The 18560-nt window shown below is 41.9% G+C and overlaps 1 protein-coding gene across 2 annotated transcripts in view; it reads right to left on the bottom strand.

Moving 5' to 3' along the window:
* mypn (myopalladin) overlaps positions 1-18560 on the bottom strand; it is a 123271-nt gene that overhangs the window by 71435 nt on the left and 33276 nt on the right. For both annotated transcript variants that reach the window (XM_078412775.1, XM_078412776.1), the window contains exon 3: positions 3461-3636. In XM_078412775.1, the coding sequence (XP_078268901.1) occupies positions 3461-3636 (176 nt within the window). The remainder of the gene's footprint in view (positions 1-3460; positions 3637-18560) is intronic.

Genomic DNA, 18560 nt, shown 5'->3' with positions numbered 1-18560 from the left:
ATAAGGCTGGATCTTGGGGGAATGTACTAAACTGAGGTAAAGCAGATTACTGCATTATTAGGCAGGAGTTAGGGAGAGTAACTTGGGAGCCTTAGTCCACATGTGACATGTGAGGGTCATTTAAAGGTCAGCTGATCAGAGTTCAGGGCTGACATGTTCTCGTAAGGAGGAAGGATGTAAAGGTAAAGGAATTTTGGATGACCAAAGAGATTGTAAATTTGGTCAAAAAGATAAAGGAAGCCTACTTACGGTTTAGAAGGATGAAATCAGCTGGGCCTTTGAGGAATATAAAGCAAGCGGCAATGAACTCAAGCTGGCAAGAAGGGCCTAAAGTAGCCATGAAGTGTCAATGGCCAGTCAGATGAAAGAAAATCCCAAGGCTTTTAATATGTACATAAAAAAATCAAGAGGGCAACCAAGGAGAAAGTAGGATCATTCAAGGATAAAGGAAGGAATTTGTGCTTGTTGTTAAAAGATGTAGGCAAAGTATAAATGAGTACTTTGTATTTGTACTGAGTATTTAATTTAGTTCAGTTTAGAGATACAGCGTGGAAACAGCCCCTTCGACCCAATGAGTCCGCACCGACCAGCGATCACCCGTACACTAGTTCTATCTTAAACACTAGGGACAATTTGTCTTTGGAATGTGGAAGGAAACCAGAGCACCCAGAGGAAACCCATGCAGTCCCAGGGAGAATGTACAAACTCCGTACAGATAGCACCCATACTCAGGGACAGTCAGCAAGGCTTTGTCTGCGCAGGTCATGTTTTACGAGTTTGATTGAGCTTTTTGAGAGGTGATGTAGGTGATCATTGAGGGTAGGGATGTTGTCTGCATGGATTTTTTAAAGGCATTTGATAAAGTCATTCATGGTAGGCTGTGCAGTAACATATATAACATATAACAACTACAGCATGGAAACAGGCCTGTCCGGCCCTACCAGTCCACGCCGACCATTCTCCCTGACCTAGTCTCATCTACCTGCACTCAGACCATAACCCTCCAATCCCCTCCTATCCATATACCTATCCAATTTACTCTTAAATAATAAAATCGAGCCAGCCTCCACCACTTCCACCGGAAGCCCATTCCATACAGCCACAACCCTCTGAGTAAAGAAGTTCCCCCTCACGTTACCCCTAAACCTTTGTCCCTCAATTCTGAAGCTATGTCCCCTTGTTGGAATCTTCCCCACTCTCAAAGGGAAAAGCCTACCCACGTCAACTCTGTCCGTCCCTCTCAAAATTTTAAAAACCTCTATCAAGTCCCCCCTCAACCTTCTACGCTCCAAAGAATAAAGACCCAACCTATTCAACCTCTCTCTGTAGCCTAAGTGCTGAAACCCAGGCAACATTCTAGTGAATCTCCTCTGTACCCTCTCCATTTTGTCGATCAAGATGCATGGGATCCATGATGACTTGGTCATTTCGATTCAGAACGGACTTACTCAGAGACAGAGAGTGTGGTGGGATAGTGTTATTCTGGCTGGTGATCTGTGATCCATGGAGTTCCAGAAGGATTGGTGCTGGGACCTCGGTGATATATATAAATGAATATATAAATTAATTGGACGTAAATAGAGATGTAGGTTTATAGATGACGTTATGTTGAACGTCGGACAGTACGGAATGTTGTCAAAGTATGCAGTGGGATACAGATGAGTTACAGAAATGGGCAGGGAAATGGCAGATGGACTTTAATTGGAGCAAGTGTGAGTTGATGCACTTTGGGAGGTCTAATATCAGGGGAAGGTATAGAGTTAATTACAAGACCCCGATGTACAGAGGGATCTTTGGGTCCAAGTCTATCGCTCCCTGACAGTAGTAACACAAGCAGAGAGAGTGGTAAAGGAAGGTAGGCACAAAATGCTGGAGTAGCCAAGCGGGACAGGCAGCATCTCTGGAGATAGGGAATGGGTGACGTTTCGGGTCAAGACCCTTCTTCAGACTGAATGTAAAGGAAGTGTATGATATGCTTCCCTTCAGCAGTGATGGCATTGAATATAAGCTCAGCTTTGTTGGATTTTGGCGAGGCAGTATTTGGAGTATTGTGTACAGTTCTTGTCGCCCCGTTCCAGGAAGAATGTGCAGGCTTTGGAGAAGGCACAGAAGAGGTTTACCAGAATGTTGATTGGATTAGAGGGCATTAGCTGCAAGGAGAGGTTTGACAAAATTGGATTGTTTTCTCTGGAATTGCTTCCTGGGAGAGGCTGGGTGGCTGTTTCTGCCATTAAGCAGACAATGCTGCAGGAGGGTTTAAAACAATGAGAGGTGAGCCCATTGAAACATACATAGTTCTTACAGGGCTTGATAGATTAGATACAGGATTGATGCTTCCCCAGTCTGGGAATCTTGAGCCAGGAACTCATAATGAGGGAGATAGGCAATCAAAATTGAGAGAAGAAATTTATTCACCCTCAAACTGTAGTAAATCTTTTAATTTCTCTCCTCCATTGGACTGCGAAAGTCCATATGCATGGTGTATTCAAGACAGGGATTAATTGAGTTTTGAATAATAAGGAACTCAAGGAATACATAGATTGTGAAAAGGCAGTGCTGAGATTAAAAAAACAGTTTTGGTGAAGCAGGCACCAGGCGCTGTGTATCCCATTATTGATTCTTATGCTCTTATTCTATCTGCCACAAAAATAATCTGAACATTTTCTTTAGTATAATCACATAATAACATTAAAAAAACGATAACATGTTGCAATACAAAGGTTCTGAGACACTGTATAAAGTTCTTAACTAACTAGTTTTTTACCTTTAATGTACATTGATGTTATCAAAATGTAGTTATTTCTTTGCAATACGGAAACTTTCATAAGATTTGGATGCCATCGATATCTGTTTTCAGCAATGCACCACAAAGACCATTAAAAAAAACCTGAAAATGTCCATAAAATTCTTCCCAATCCTCCTGTTAGAAAGATACGTACCATTCTTTGCTTTTATCACAGAGTACTACATTAATGAATGCAACACCAATTTTGGCGTATCTGATCAAGGTTACAAGTCAGATATCCATCCTCAGAAGCTGTGTGATTGAAGGATGGATAAGGAAGGAAAAGAGGTAAAAATTGAATCTTTAAAGTTGTGTTTCAGGATACTACAACCAGGTTATTATTATTTTTCTCTGCACTTTTTTTTCTAAGGACCATTATTAGTGTTAATGTACGGGGATCGCTGGGCGGCACGGACTTGGTGGGCCGAAAAGGCCTGTTTCCGGCTGTATATATATGATATGATATGATGATATTAGAAATAAGAATATGGAAAAAAAAGTTGGATTCCTTTAACCAGAGAAACATATGTAGGTGTTGAAATGTTGTAATATTTGGATCATACTTTCTTTGCTAGATCTTAATTTCATCACGGTTTATAATGTTAATTGCCATTGAATGAATAGAGCAACATTCCTGAAACCAGAAGGTGCAGGATTCTTCCTACATCTCTTTACCTTCGATATAAAGTTCTGCAGATGTTGTATCTGATCCATTTATATTTGACGCCAAGCAAGTGTAACGTCCCGTATCTTCCACGAAGGCCTCAGAAATGATCAGTGAGCAATGATTACCATCACAGGCAATCTGAATGTCAGATGAGTTCTTGAGTTCCTTTCCTTCACAGTACCACCTGCAAGATAAAGTGTTAAATAATAGTGTTAAAACAACCACAAAATAAGATAATAGAAGAATTCAGATTGTTAGCCTTCAATGGTGCACCTTAGATGCGATATACTTCACACTATCAAATTCCTCTTCCATTTTTGCTGAAATGGTATTGTATGCTTCCAAGTCAAATTTTAATTGATCTACTGTAGTAAATATGTGTGAGCACGAAACAAATGTTAAGTCCATGTGTTACGCTATAAAACTGATAGTAATGTTTTAATATTTTTACATATGTAGTTTAATGACGAAATCCCAAAGTTCATGTCTACAATCCAGTGTTCGTTCATTGCGGCAGGTTTTTTCAATGCTAAAGTCAAATTTTGCTGTTTAGCATTTTATTCCTTCTTCAAGTCTTTTCAAAATGATTGCAGTATTAGCAAAATCTTACTGTTGGTGTAAAGTATCTGACTTGGTGCCCATGATTGATAGTTGAAATGTTTGCTGTGGTTCTCGATATCAAATATGATATGGTCATAGAGCTATACAACTTTATTCAGTCCACCTTGTCCATGCCGACCAAATTGGCATTCTGGGCTAGTCCCATTTACCGGCATTTGGTCCAGATTCCTCTAAACCCTTACTATCTGTATATCTGTCTAAATGTCTTGTGAAACTCATAATTGTATCTGCTTCTAGAACATCCGCTGGCAGCTCATTCCAGACAGAGAATACTCTCTGAATGCAAAAATTGATCGATTGAGATATGCAGCATGGAAGCAGGTCCATCGTTCCACCAAGTCCACGTCGGCCATCGACCACCCTAGTTCACTTTTGCATCCAGTCCCTACACACAATTAACCTACAAACCCACACGTTTTTGGGATGTGGAAGGAACCCAGAGCACCCAGAAAAAAACAACCCACGCAGTCACAGGGAAAATTTGCAAAGTCCACACAGACTCATGGCCAGTCTGACGGCAGTGAGTTATCATTGATATTTTCTTATAAAGTCAGTGGTGGATGGCACAATGATGCAGCGGTACAGCTACTGCCTTACGGCACCAGGGGCCTGGGTTCGATCCTGACCACGGGTGCTCTCTGTATGGAGTTTGTAAGTGATCGCATGGGTTTTCTCTGGGTGCTCCAGTTTCCTCCACATTCCAAAGATGTGCAGGTTTATGGGTTAACTGGCTTCTGTAAATTGTCCCTAGTGTAGGATAAAACTAGTGTATTGGTGATCGCTGGTAGGTCCGGACTCGGTGGGCCAAAGGTACCTGGGGAGATGGGCCAAAGAAAGTACCTGGGGAGGGGGGTGATTTGGGTGGGAAGGGACGAGTTGATTAAGGAGTTGCGGAAAGCGGAAAGGGGTGGAGATGGGATAATGCGGCTAGTGGTGGGATCCCGTTGGAGGTGGCGAAAATGTCGGAGGATTATGTGCTGTATGGCGAAAATGTCGGAGGATCCCCTGCAACCGCAAGAGATGCAACACCTGTCCCTAAACCTCCCCCATCGACTCCGTCCAAGGACTCCGAATGTCTTTCCAGTTGAGGCAGAGGTTCACCTGCACCTCTTAGAACCTCATCTATTGTGTCCGCTGTTCCAGGAATGGATTCCATTGCATCGGTGAGACCAAGTGCAGGCTCGGCGATCGTTTCACTGAACACCTCCGCTCAGTCCGCCTAAACCTACCTGATCTCCCGGTTTCAAAACACTTTAACTCCACCTCCCATTCCCACACTGACCTTTCTGTCCTGGGCCTCCTCCGCCGTCAGAGTGGGGCCCAGCGCAAATTGGAGGAAAAGCACCTCATATTTCGCTTGGGCAGCTTACACCCTAGCTGTATGAACATTGACTTCTCTTACTTCAAGTAACCCTTGCTTTCCCTCTCTCTCCATTCCCTCCCTCTTTCCCAGTTCTCCAACCAGTCTTACTGTTTCCAACCCCATATCTCTGTTTGCTTTGTTGTTACCTTCTCCCATCTAACGATGATCTATTTTACAATTTCCATGATCTTCATACCCTTTATCACGTTTTCATATCTTACACTTCCTTATATACACACTTCCACATCTATGTACCTCCCACACTCCCCTGACATCAGTCTGAAAAAGGGTCACGACCCAAAATGTCACCCATTCCTTCTCTCCAGAGATACTGCCTGTCCCGCTGAGTTACTCCAGCATTTTGTGTCTATCTTCGATTTACACCAGCATCTGCAGTTCCTTCCTACACATCCTGTGCATTTTTATCTTCTTTCTTTGTAACATCCTTACTTCAGGCCTCTTCCAGCAATTTACGTTTGAGGCTGTCAGTGTCCCATTATCTCCTTTTGTATTTCCATTTTTGGGCTGCAGTTGTAAAATAACCTTTTTTTTGTCTCGCTTTTCTTTAACTGTCCCTAATTCTGCCTGCTTTGTGACTAGCAAGAATGGAATGTCCCTTCACACAACAGATTTTTGCTCTCGTAAGATTGTCTTTCCAACTTGTCTGCACACAGCTACACATTTATAGGAAAGTTCATTAATTAATTTAAATGTATATCAGGTGATTATTTGAAATAGGAGAGTAATGGAGAAAAATAAAGTCAGACTAAAATGGCAGATGGGTGTAATATTCAAGATAAATACAGTTAAAAATCAATCATTGCATACCAATCTGAAATCTGAAGTTTCTGTTTTTACCTGAATGGATGATGTGAGAATCTAACTAGGTGTTTGGTATTAATAGTTTGTTGAAATCAGCAAAAATTGATGAACCTATCATTGATTTAACTGTGAATCATATCTTAACGTACAATTACCTCTGTGCATGCTTGCATAACAGGATTATTGCACCTCAAAAAAACAAAAAAAACTAAGGGAACTACTACCAGACGATGTGGCACAACATAAATCAGTCTGAGGAAGGGTCCAAACCCAAAACATTGCCTACCCATGTTCTGCAGAGATGCTGCCTGACCTGTTGAGTTACTCCAGCACTTTGTGTCTTTGTATAAATATGTTCAGTCCAAGTTGGCAACTAGGGACCATATATATTTAGTACTTAAGAGCCAAATCTGATATTTTACACTGGTCTTCCATTCAATGAGATCATAGCTTATGTGGCCAATAACTCATTATCTCTGTACACTTTAGTACATTTGGTTATTTTTGTAGGATGATTCTAGTCAGCTGTTCATATCAACCTATTTTTTGTAAACCCCATTCTGTGCCTTGCTACTCAGCCAATTTCTTGGTAAGATCATTGTCCCTGTTTGGGCAATGTTCTAGTTATTTCAATAATTTGATGTACTGGAGCCAATAGCAAGCCCGTGGTAGAACGAGGAGTCCTGCATATAGTGGGTGGAGAAGAAAGCAGTTGCAAATAAGCCATGAATGAAAGTGATCAGCAGGAGTTTGGATAACACTAATGCATCCAGTTCAAGATCTGCTGAGAACAGAGGGGAACCCGGCGTGGGGGGGGGGGGGGGGGGGGCACTGAGAACAAAGGGGGAACTGACCGGAGGGGGGAGGGGTGGAGGGGGCCGGCAATGGGAAAAACTGTTTGGTACTTTTTGTAACTTTGTGGGCGTCAACATGTGGTGAGACTTGTATACTGCCAAGGTTGTATGCAAAGCAGCGCTTTTCGCTGTTCCTCAGGCCCCGAGGTATATGTGACAAAGTATCATTTAATAATCGATCCAGATTAGGAAAGGAGTGTGCAGCTGTATACTCAGTTACAGCTTATCCCCTCACACTGCCAACTCGAGTTTTATCAATCAGATCCTTCATCATTCCCATTTATCTTGCAGGCATATCCATATTTCTTTACAGGCCACCATTCCCACTCGCCTATTCTGCGATTTAATGATTCACGTTTTATAATTTTAAATGCCTATTAAATATTGTTATTATTTATAATAAATTAAATATCGAGAAACGGTTTCCAATTACAGAAGAGTGGCAAACAAGAGATTTGGAAATGAATGCCAAAAAAAGATGGCGGAATCTGATTGAATGTAAGTGGAAAATAATTTAATGAATATGAGAAGAGAAAAATGTTTGGCTATGGGAAGGATTCAGGAGTTGGGGAAAATAGGATAACTGCCCTCAGAGCTAGCACAGACATCAGTGTTCTCCCTTTCAAAGCGTGTATTACACGCATTGAGCTCGTTCGGAAGTGATACCTTGCTGATGCTAGAGCTGTGACTTGGTTTTGTCTTATAAGAAATGATGGCATGCAATTCCCTACTATTGTGCCGAACATCAGTCTTTAGAACGGAATTTTGAACGGAAGTGTCTCTTAGCCTTCTTGATGACCTTATCAAGTTTGTACCTGAGCTACAGCATCTGTATGAATCTGCATCGCCAGTCTTGAATGCCTGAGATCTAGTCCTCAAAGGATCACCAACCTTCTGGTTCATCCAAGGCTTCTGGTTGAGGAACACTCAATTGGTTTTGTTATGAGCACACTCCTCCATGAAGTCAGTAACAACCATGGCATATTCGTTCATTTCCATTACCAAGTCCTTGAGCATCACCCAGTCGATTGACTCCAAACAATCCCTGAGTCATTCCTCTGCCAAGAGGCCTGACCAGCTCTGCGTAGTCCTCACCGCCAGAGCTGCACTCTTCAGTTGCAACCTATACAGAGGAGTAAGGTGCACAGCCAGGTGGTCTGATTTCCCAAAGTGAGGGTAAGGGATGGAGCAATAGGCATCTTTGGTGGTGGAATAACAGTGGTCGAGGGTGTTTGATAGGGTGCTGCAGGACATGTGCTGGTGGTAGTTTGGAAATGATTTCTTCAAACCGGTCTTGTTGAAATCCCCGACTATGATAAGAAACGTTTTGGGGTGTGTCATCTGGTGTTTGTTGACCACGACGTGCAGTTCCTCCGGTATTAGACGAACATCTGCCTAGGGTAGGATGTAGACCATGGTCATGATGATAGAGGTAATTTCCTTCGGGAGGCAGCAGGGATGGCACTTCACTGCTGGGTGATCTTGGTGTGGACGGTAGAAGTTGTACAGGACCGAGTAATCTGAGCGTCATGAAAAGTTCACTATGAGGCAGACGCCTCCACCTCTCTTTTTTTCATGAAACCTCCTATCGGTCCACGCGATGAATGGAAAGGCTTTCAAACTGAATGATCGAGTCTGGGAGCTGGAGGCAAGCCATGTCTCTGTGAAACAGAGCACACAGCATTCCTTCATCACCATTTGGTAAAGCAGTCTTGCCCTTAAGTCTTCTACCTTAATCTCGAGAGACTATACATTGGCCAGTGGGATGGTAGGGAGGAGGGGTGGGGGTCTTAGTCCCCTGTGGTTTAGACTTACTTTCAGGCAGCCCCGTTGACCATGTCTCATGGCAAAATCGAAGCCTACTCGGTGTTTCCCGGGACAATGTATTCCTGGTAGGTCGCATTCTCTACAAGGTCAGGATTCCCTTTCAGCCTGTAGCTCCGTAGTTGTTGGTAGATCACAATAGCCCTAAATGGACCGGCAGTTTGACAGTTACAGCACTGATTCTTTTACCAACGATCTGTCGTGGAACAACCACATTAATGCGACAGCCAAAAAAGCACACCAAGGCTTCTACTTCCTGAGCAGACTGAGGAAATTTGCCATGTCTCCAATGACTTTTACAAATTTCTACAGATGAACTTACAGAAAATATATTGTTGGGTTGCATCACAGATTGGAATGGGAACAGCTCTGCCCAAGATCGAAAGAAATTACATTGAGTTGTAGATGTATCCCAGTCCATCACACAGACAAGACTTTCAACACTGATTCCATCTACACTTCACGCTGCTTCGGAAAAGCAGCCAACATAATCAAAGATGTGTCCCACGCCACCCATTCCTTCTTCTCTCTGCCCTTGTATGGCAGATGGTACATAAACGTGAAGGCATGTACCACAAAAGTCTGGTGGTACATGCTTTCAAGTTTATGTACCAACTGCCAGACAGGTTCTTCCCCTCAGGCTTCATAATAGTCCTTCCATAAGCTAGGGTACTGTCCTATTTACCTCTACCCCATTGTGGACATTGGACTTTATCTGTGGAACTGATACACTACAATCAATTGCAGCACAAAGCAGCACAGTGACACAGCAGTAGTGTTGCTGCCTCACAGTGCCAGAGACCTGGGTTGGATCCTGTGCTGTCTGTGTGCAGTTTGCACATCCTCCCTGTGACCATGTGGGTTTCCTCTACATGCTCTGGTTCCTCCGACATCCCAAAGACATGCGGGTTTGATGCTTAATTGTATTTAGTGGGATAACTAGTGTGAACAGTGATCAATGATCGATGTGGACTCGGTGGGCCAAAGGGCCTGTTTCCATGCTGTATCTAAAGCTACTGTAACTAAAACTAAGGCCAAGAACAATATTCTGCAGTCTGTATCTTCCCCTTTGCTCTATCTATTGTACTTGAGTTTGACTTAATAGTATTTATGCATGGTATATCTGATCTGTTTGGATACCATGCAAAACCAAGCTTGTCACTGTATCTCAGTACACGTGACAATAATCAACTAAACCTATTATAGACCAGCAGGGCTGCACAGGGAGAATAATCCCAAATGGTAGAGGGTTAGAGAAGCCGGGGTCAGAGACTCAATGCTATCATATGTAGAACTGAAATCAGGCAGAATTTCTTCACCTAGAGGGTAGTGACTGCATGGAATTTTCTAACACTGAAGGAAATGCAGGCCAAGGCATTAAATATATTTAAGAATGGGATAAATACATTTCTGAATGTTAAAGGAATCCAGGGATACAAGAAGAAACCAGGAGCAGAGTACAAGGGATTTATCAGCCATATTCAAATTAAATGGTGGAACAAGCCCAAAGGGCTGAATGACCGACTCATTCTCCTCGTTCTATGCTTCAAACATTTCTAAACCAATATGTTTAACACTGTCACAAAATCTACAAGAAAGAGGGCTGAAAAGTCGCTGCAGGAAGATTAAAAAGCCAATTTAGATATATACCCTTATTTCACCTTTAACATGAATTTGTTCACAGGAATAATCGATGACTCTACATTATACTTGTAAATGACACCACAAGTACAATTCATTCATGACGCTTTTCAACGTGCTCAGATTATTTTTGAAGTACACTACTGGCTAAGTGTTATTTACAGAGCAATTCACTCACCAAATGTAAATCAGTACCTTTTACTACAACCTATTTCCAGGAATATGATTCTTGCTTTCCTTTTTATTTGCGGTACAAAGCTCATTGATATAGATGCAAAAGATTGCACCAATCATCACATTGTTACCTCTATTACACATGTTCCAGAACTCCAGCTCATTATCTCTATACTATAATTCACTTTTGTTTGTTTGTTCCTGAACTACAGCCAAAACGATACACAACAGTGCGACAATTGTAGGCCCACCTTACTCACCGTCATCCCTTTGGTGCTAATGGAAGAAGTTTAATTGAAATCGGTGTTATATTTTTAAAGTTATTCACGTTTTTAAAGTTTAAATCTATCTCCAAGGGAGGGAGGGAGGCAGGGGGGGAGGGGAGGAGGGAGCATAAGGGGGATGGTGGGGGGGGAAGGGGGAGGGGAAGTGTGAGGGGGGAGGGGAAGTGGGAGGGGGAGGGGAATAGAGGGAGGGGGATGAGGGGTGGGGAGGAGGGATGGGGAGGAGGGATGGGGAGGAGGGAGGGGGGAGGAGGGAGGGGGGAGGAGGGGTGGGGAGGGAGGGGGGAGGGGAGGGAGGGGGGAGGGGAGGAGGGGGAAGGGGAGGAGGGAGGAGAAGTACCCCCCCCCCACCTACAATCAGTCTGAAGAAGTGTCCTGACCAGAAATGTCATCTGTCCATATTCTCCAGTGATGCTAATGGCATGTTGAAACATCCAGACAAGACTTACTTGTCATTTGGCACATCAAACATGGTCACAGTCATACTTATCTGCCTATCAGTAATGAAGGTATTTGTGTACTTAAGAGAGTCAGTTGTCACACCAACTATTTTGAATGTCTGGGTTCCTTGACCTCAGAAGCTTTTACCCATTCATATCAATTATTTTGTGCAAGCAAGGGCAATTGTGCACTCAGAGATGTCTTGTCAGCTGCTATGCGCTCACATTGTAAACGTATAGCACAATGGAAACTTTTGTCAGATTCAGAATTAACAATGATGTAAATAACATCACTGCAGGTATTCAAATTGTAATGAATCACCTATTATCTTTGATCTTATGAGTTTTAAAACTTGATGTGCTATGAGTTTGTGAGATTCTACTGCGAGGGCCTCCATGAGAATATCTATTTCTCATCATGAATAATGATGTTTATATCAACCAGCTTTAGTCTTCGAATGGCTTATTTCACAAGTTACAACAGTAAAAAGTATGCTGCAATTGATTCATATGTTCAAATGTTACCCAATGCTCAAGTGACGATTGACTGATGTAGGCAGATGACACAAAGCTGGGTGGCAGTGTGAACTGTGAGGAGGATGCTATGAGGATGCAGGGTGACTTGGACAGGTTGTGTGACTGGGCAGATGCATGGCAGGTGCACTTTAGTGTGGATAAAGAGAGGTTATCTACTTTGGTGGTAAGAACAGGAAGGCAGATTATTATCTGAATGGTGTCAAGTTAGGAAAAGGGGAAGTACAAAGAGATCTGGGTGTCCTTGTTCATCAGTCACTGAAAATAAGCATGCAGGTACAGCAGGCAGTGAAGAAAGCTAATGGCATGTTGGCCTTCATGACAAGAGGAGTTGAGTATAGAAGCAAAGAGGTCCTTCTGCAGTTGTACAGTGCCCTAGTGAGACCTCACCTGGAGTACTGTATGCAGTTTTGGTCTCCAAATTTGAGGAAGGACATTCTTGCTATTGAGGGAGTGCAGCATAGGTTTACTAGGTTAATTCCCGGAATGGCGGGACTGTCGTATGTTGAAAGACTGCAGCGACTGGGCTTTTATACACTGGAATTTAGAAGGATGAGAGGGGATCTTATTGAAACATATAAGATTATTAAGGGATTGGACACGTGTGAGGCAGGAAACATGTTCCCGATGTTGGGGGAGTCCAGAACTAAGGGCCACAGTTTAAGAATAAGGGGTAGGCCATTTAGAACGGAGATGAGGAAAAACTTTTTCACTCAGAAAGTTGTTAAATCTTTGGAATTCACAGCCTCAGAAGGCAGTGGAGGCCAATTCTCTGGATGCTTTCAAGAGAGAGTTAGTTAGAGCTCTTAATGATAGCAGAGTCATGGGGTATGGGGAGAGGGCAGGAACGGGGTACAGATTGTGAATGATCAGCCATGATCACATTGAATAGCGGTGCTGGTTCGAAGGGCCGAATGGCCTATTCCTGCACCTATTGTCTATTATGAATGAGTTGCTGATATCACATCATATTGCCATATAGCTGCAAGGCCCTTATCACTTAGTTTCTGATGGCCAAAGACAACAAATCATCTCCAATCTTCAGCACCTCATCCTTTGCAGATGTTAGCTGGGAAAACAGTGAAGCACTAATTTTGATTCCTCCTCTCACAGTTTGGTCAGGATACATGTGTTGTATTCTGGGTATATCACACATGTGCATGGTTAGCAATTTTAGTGGCAAGCATTCAGTCAGTTTTCCGTTGGCTACTCATTCAATAGGTGAGTAAGGTGGCTCTTGTGCTGGCACTGCTACGAAGCTGGACTGGATCAAACATTCTGGGGAAGGATGAGTAATTTAAATTTTTATTTAAAATCAGGCTTGCCCTCAACATCCACTGGAAATAGAAAGAATGACCAGAAAACAGCTTAGATATTTCTTGCCATGGCAATTATTTGCATGTCTTCATGTTGTTAAACTTTTCCCCTTTTATCATCTGTCGAATTGTATCTGTATTCAGGTTTGGGTTACGTATCGTGACCTGGATCTTACTGGCTTCACCACACGGAACTACTAGCAACTCTCAGCATAAGTGCCTGCAAGTTTTAAAACTGCTGCCCAAACTACTGAAAGGTCTAGATAGAGTGGACATGGAAATGATGTTTCCAGTAATGGGACAGTCTACAATCAGAGGGCACAGCTTCAGAATGAAAGGAAATACCTTTAGAATGGAGATGAGGAGGAATTTCATTAGCCAGAATCTATGGAATTCATTGCCACAGATAGCTGTGGAGACCGAGATATTGGGTATTTTTAAAGCAGAGATTGATAGGTTCTTGGCAGGAGAATGGGATTGAGAGGGGAAATAGATCACTTTGTGAATGAATGGCAGAGTAGACTCGAAGGGCCCAATTCTAAAATCCATGTGGATTATATTAAATGTACCGTGCTGGTGCCCCACTCTACAGTATCACACAGGATGCTCATTTGCTCCACTATTCTTGATCCTCAAGTTTGAACACACACAGAAATGTATCACTGTATTATAAAATATGATGTCCATTCAGGCTGTGCTGTTGCCATGGTGAGAACTTAATATAAACCCCTGCACTCCACTAAAACAACCACAGCAAAGATGCACCCACGGCTCAAGGTAGCAAGAGATTGCCTGTTAGAGATTATTGAAGTTTTAATGTTGAAATAATGGACATGGATAAGAAAGATTTGGAGGGATATGGGCCAAATGTGGGCAAATGGGACTAACTTAGATGGAGCATCTTAGTCAGCATGGACGTGTTGGGCTGAAGGACCTGTTTCCATGCTGTGTGACTCTAAATATATTCTTCTAATGGCCTTGGACTATTTGGAGGTTTATATTATACTCTCAACTATATTTCTGGCCTCACTTTTCCCGCTTCGGTTCAATCCAAAAGGCAGCATTTGATTACCCTTGTGACATTATCAATGTTTTCTTCTTTAAACAGTATTGCCATCCAATTTTTCTACTACTCAATCTCACCAAAAAACCTATAACAATGAACATTCTTCTCTTTAAACCATTTTTTAATAATGCACAATCTCAAACTAATCAGCTAACATCAGCTAATGACTTCAGCACATCTGCCTTATTGAAGAAACTTTGCTGGATATCTTTTACTACAGCATAAAATACATTTGATTTCTAATTATTCTTAGTTCTGAAAGTTATCCACATTTATATATATCACCTGATGTGAAGATTTCCAACAATTTGGTTCAATTTCACATTTTCAGCACCTAGAGATTTTTTTGGTGCTCCAGTCGGCCTAGCCTCCCAATTCTATATTCATTGGCATTCAGTCCCATCTCCTTAAAATCTTACAGGGCTCCACCTTTTTGCTAATTAAGCCATCAGTACCGATACAGACCACAACCTCTGGCTATTCACTCACCCACTCCAGAAGGTTTTGCAGCTGCTCAGTGAAATATTTGACCTTGGCACCAGCAAAGCAACATACCAGCCTGAAATCACAGAAACGTGTTTTCCCTTCTAAACATAGAATAACCATTGCTCTTTTGACCTTTCTCCTCAATAGGCCGCGGGATTTTCACCGCCCGGCGGGGGCTTCAATGTCGGGAGCCCCGACCGTCCCGACGTGGCAACTCCAACAGCCTGACCGCGGGAAAAGACGGCAGGGGAAGAGAAAAGACACTCTGGCCTTTCCATCACAGTGAGGAGGGACTGGAGGAGACTCACTGTGATGGATGTTTCTTTTTGTTTGGTGTTAGTTGTGATTGTATGTGTTATTGCATTTTTATTGATTAATCTTATTGGTCTTATTGTTCAACTGCGGGTAATGTTTCATTTCACTACACATTTATGTGTATGTGACAAATAAACGACTATTGACTATTGACAATACTTAGCATAGTTGTCTTTGCTCTGGTTGCATTCCCCAGTAATACCCTCCTCCCCATCAACATATAGAAGTTTGAAAGTAATTTGTAGGAAGAAATGCTTATGCTGGTTTAAACCGAAGATAGACTCAAAAAGCTGGAGTAACTCAACGGGTCAGTGGAATTGGTAAGCGCCAAAGACTCGGGTTTGATTCTGACTATGGATGCTGTCTGCATGGAGTTCATACGTTCTCCCAGTGACCATGTGGGTGTCCTCTGGGTGCTCCGGTTTCTTCCCACATTCCAAAGACGTGCTGGTTTGTAAGTTAATTGGCTTTTGTAAATTATCCCTAGTGTATAGGATAGATCTAGTGTGCAGATGATCAGCGGTTGGTGCGAACTCGGTGGGCCGAAAGGCCTGTTTCCACGCTGTATTTCTAAACTAAACTAAATTATACAATACAAAGGAAGTGTTTAATTTATAGTCATTCATTAGCTCCGATATAAAGTACTCTTCTTTTAAATTTACTCTCTTTTTAATGTAGGAAAGGTGAAAAGCAGAAAATTAATGTTTCATCCAAATGACAGCTATGAAGGATCTGCCTAAATTTCTGTACTGTGTCTCCATAGAGAAGCTTGTGTGCACAAGGTTCTGATTCAAAAGCAATGCACTACTAACTGAAGCCTGGCTATCATCACATATTAAACAAATAAACAATTCATCACGTATAGTTATAAGATAGAATTTACTGCCTGGATGAAATCTGAAAAGAGAAATGAGGAATATTAAATCTTCCCTGAGTCAGTATAATTGGGAACCGAAAGAAGATAATAATTTTATTTTATCCTTCCATCAAAGGCATTCGCCCATGGAAGATTTGGTAATTGGTCAACTTCTATTAGCATAACACAAAAGAGTCATACGGTATAGAAACAGGCCCTTTGGTCCACTAAGCCCATGGAAACAATTTCACTTGCCTACATTAATTCCATATCCCTCTCTGCCCTTCTCAATGAAGTCCAGCTCGAGATGCCTCTTAAATGTTGTTACTGTTCCTACCTTCACCACCTTCTCCAACAGCAAAATAGACAAATTTTAAAATTGTATTTTTAATACTAGCCCTTCATTCACCTGTATCAAATCTGATTTAAATCACATTTAAAAAATTGCATTTAAACTTCTATAACATTTAGAAATTACATTAGTACAGACTTCTTGGTTGTTAAAACAAATTAAGTATGTTTTTAAATAAGTAGAATAGCCTACTTAGAAACATAGAAACATAGAAAAATAGATGCAGGAGTAGGCCATTCGAGCCAGCACCGCCATTCAATATGATCATGGCTGATCATCTAAAATCAGTACCCCGTTCGTGCTTTTTCCCCCATATCCCTTGATTCCTTTAGCCCGAAGAGCTCAATCTAACTCTCTCTTGAAAACATCCAGTAAATTGGGCTCCATTGCCTTCTGTGGCAGAGAATTCCACAGATTCACAACTCTCTGCGTGAAAAATGATTTCCTCATCTCAGTCCTAAATGGCCTACCCTTTATTCTTAAACTGTGACCCCTGGTTCTGGATTCCCCCAACATTGGAAACATTTTTCCTACATCTAGCCTGTCCAATCCTTTAATAATTTTATATGTTTCGATAAGATCCCCTCTCATCCTTCTAAATTCCAGTGAATACAAGCCCAGTCGACCCATTCTTTCATCATATGTCAGTTCCACCATCCCGGGAATTAACCTGGTAAACCTATGTTGCACTCCCTCAATAGCAATAATGTCCTTCCTCAAATTAGGAGACCAAAATTGCACACAATACTCCAGGTGCGGTCTCACCAGGGCCCTGTTTAACTGCAGTAGAACCTCCTTGCTCCTAAACTTAAATCCTCTTGCAATGAAGGCCAACATGCCATTAGCTTTCTTCAATGCCTGCTGTACCTGCATGCTTACTTTCAGTGGCTGAAGTACAAGCACACCCAGGTCTCCTTGCACCTCCCCTTTTCCTAAAGTGACATCATTCAGATAATAATTTGCCTTCATGTTCTTGCCACCAAAGTGGATAACCTCACATTTATCCACATTATACTGCATCTGTCATGCATCTGTCCACTCTCCCAACCTATCCAAGTCACCCTGCAGCCTCACAGCATCCTCATCGTAGCTCACACTACCACCCAGCTTTGTGTCATCCACAAACTTGGAGATGTCACATTTAATTCCCTTGTCTAAATCGTTAATACATATTGTAAATAACTGGGGTCCCAGCACCGAGCCTTGCGGCACCCCACTAGTCACTGCCTGCCATTCTGAAAAGGACCCGTTAATTCCTACTCTTTGCTTCCTGTCTGCCAACCAGTTTTCTATCCATGTCAATACCCTACCCCCAATACAATGTGCTCTAATTTTGCACAGTAATCTCTGGTGTGGGCCCTTGTCAAAGGCTTTTTGAAAGTCCAGATACACCACATCCATTGGCTCTCCCTTATCCATTCTACTTGTTACATCCTCAAAAAATTCCAGATGATTAGTCAAGCATAATTTCCCCTTCATAAATCCATGCTGACTGACCGATCCTGTCAGTGCTTTCCAAATGCGCTGCCATAATATCTTTAATAATCGACTCCAGCATCTTCCCTACTACCAATGTAAGGCTAACTGGTCTACAATTCCCCATTTTCTCTCTTCCTCCTTTCTTAAAAGGTGGAGTTACATTGGCTACGCTTCCAGTCCACAGGAACTGATCCAGTGTCAAGAGAACATTGGAAAATGATCACCAACTCACAAGTTACAAAAAAAATCAGCAACAATCACTATTTTCTGATAATTCCACTTAGTGCAGTTACAGTAATAATATATCCTGGCATATGTCATGGTTTCCTCAAAATTTTCATAACTTGCCGTTAGTTTTAAAATAGTTATCTTATGTGCATTTAATTTAACTATTTTGACTCATAATTTGATTCCACATTAAGACTAATTTGAAAGACAGTTTAAACTAACTTTTTAATGCCCTCTTCAATCTAAACTTTGGCTTATTTAAGCTACGGAAATGAACTACAGTATTTAACTGCTAATATACAGTAACTAGATTTAATGAGATAAGCATTCAGTAAAATCAAAAAGACAACAGAAATAAACTTTCAGATTCAGAAATAGGTTCTGAATATTTGTCAATACTATGGTATTTAATTTTTTTCCTACTTAATTTCACATCAATAGAGGGATCAAATA

This window comes from Rhinoraja longicauda, chromosome 16 (genome assembly GCF_053455715.1).
Source record: "Rhinoraja longicauda isolate Sanriku21f chromosome 16, sRhiLon1.1, whole genome shotgun sequence".
NCBI classification, from domain to species: Eukaryota; Metazoa; Chordata; class Chondrichthyes; order Rajiformes; family Arhynchobatidae; genus Rhinoraja; species Rhinoraja longicauda.
Note: the sequence above shows the minus strand (reverse complement) of the source record. Positions and strands in the feature narration are given on the sequence as shown.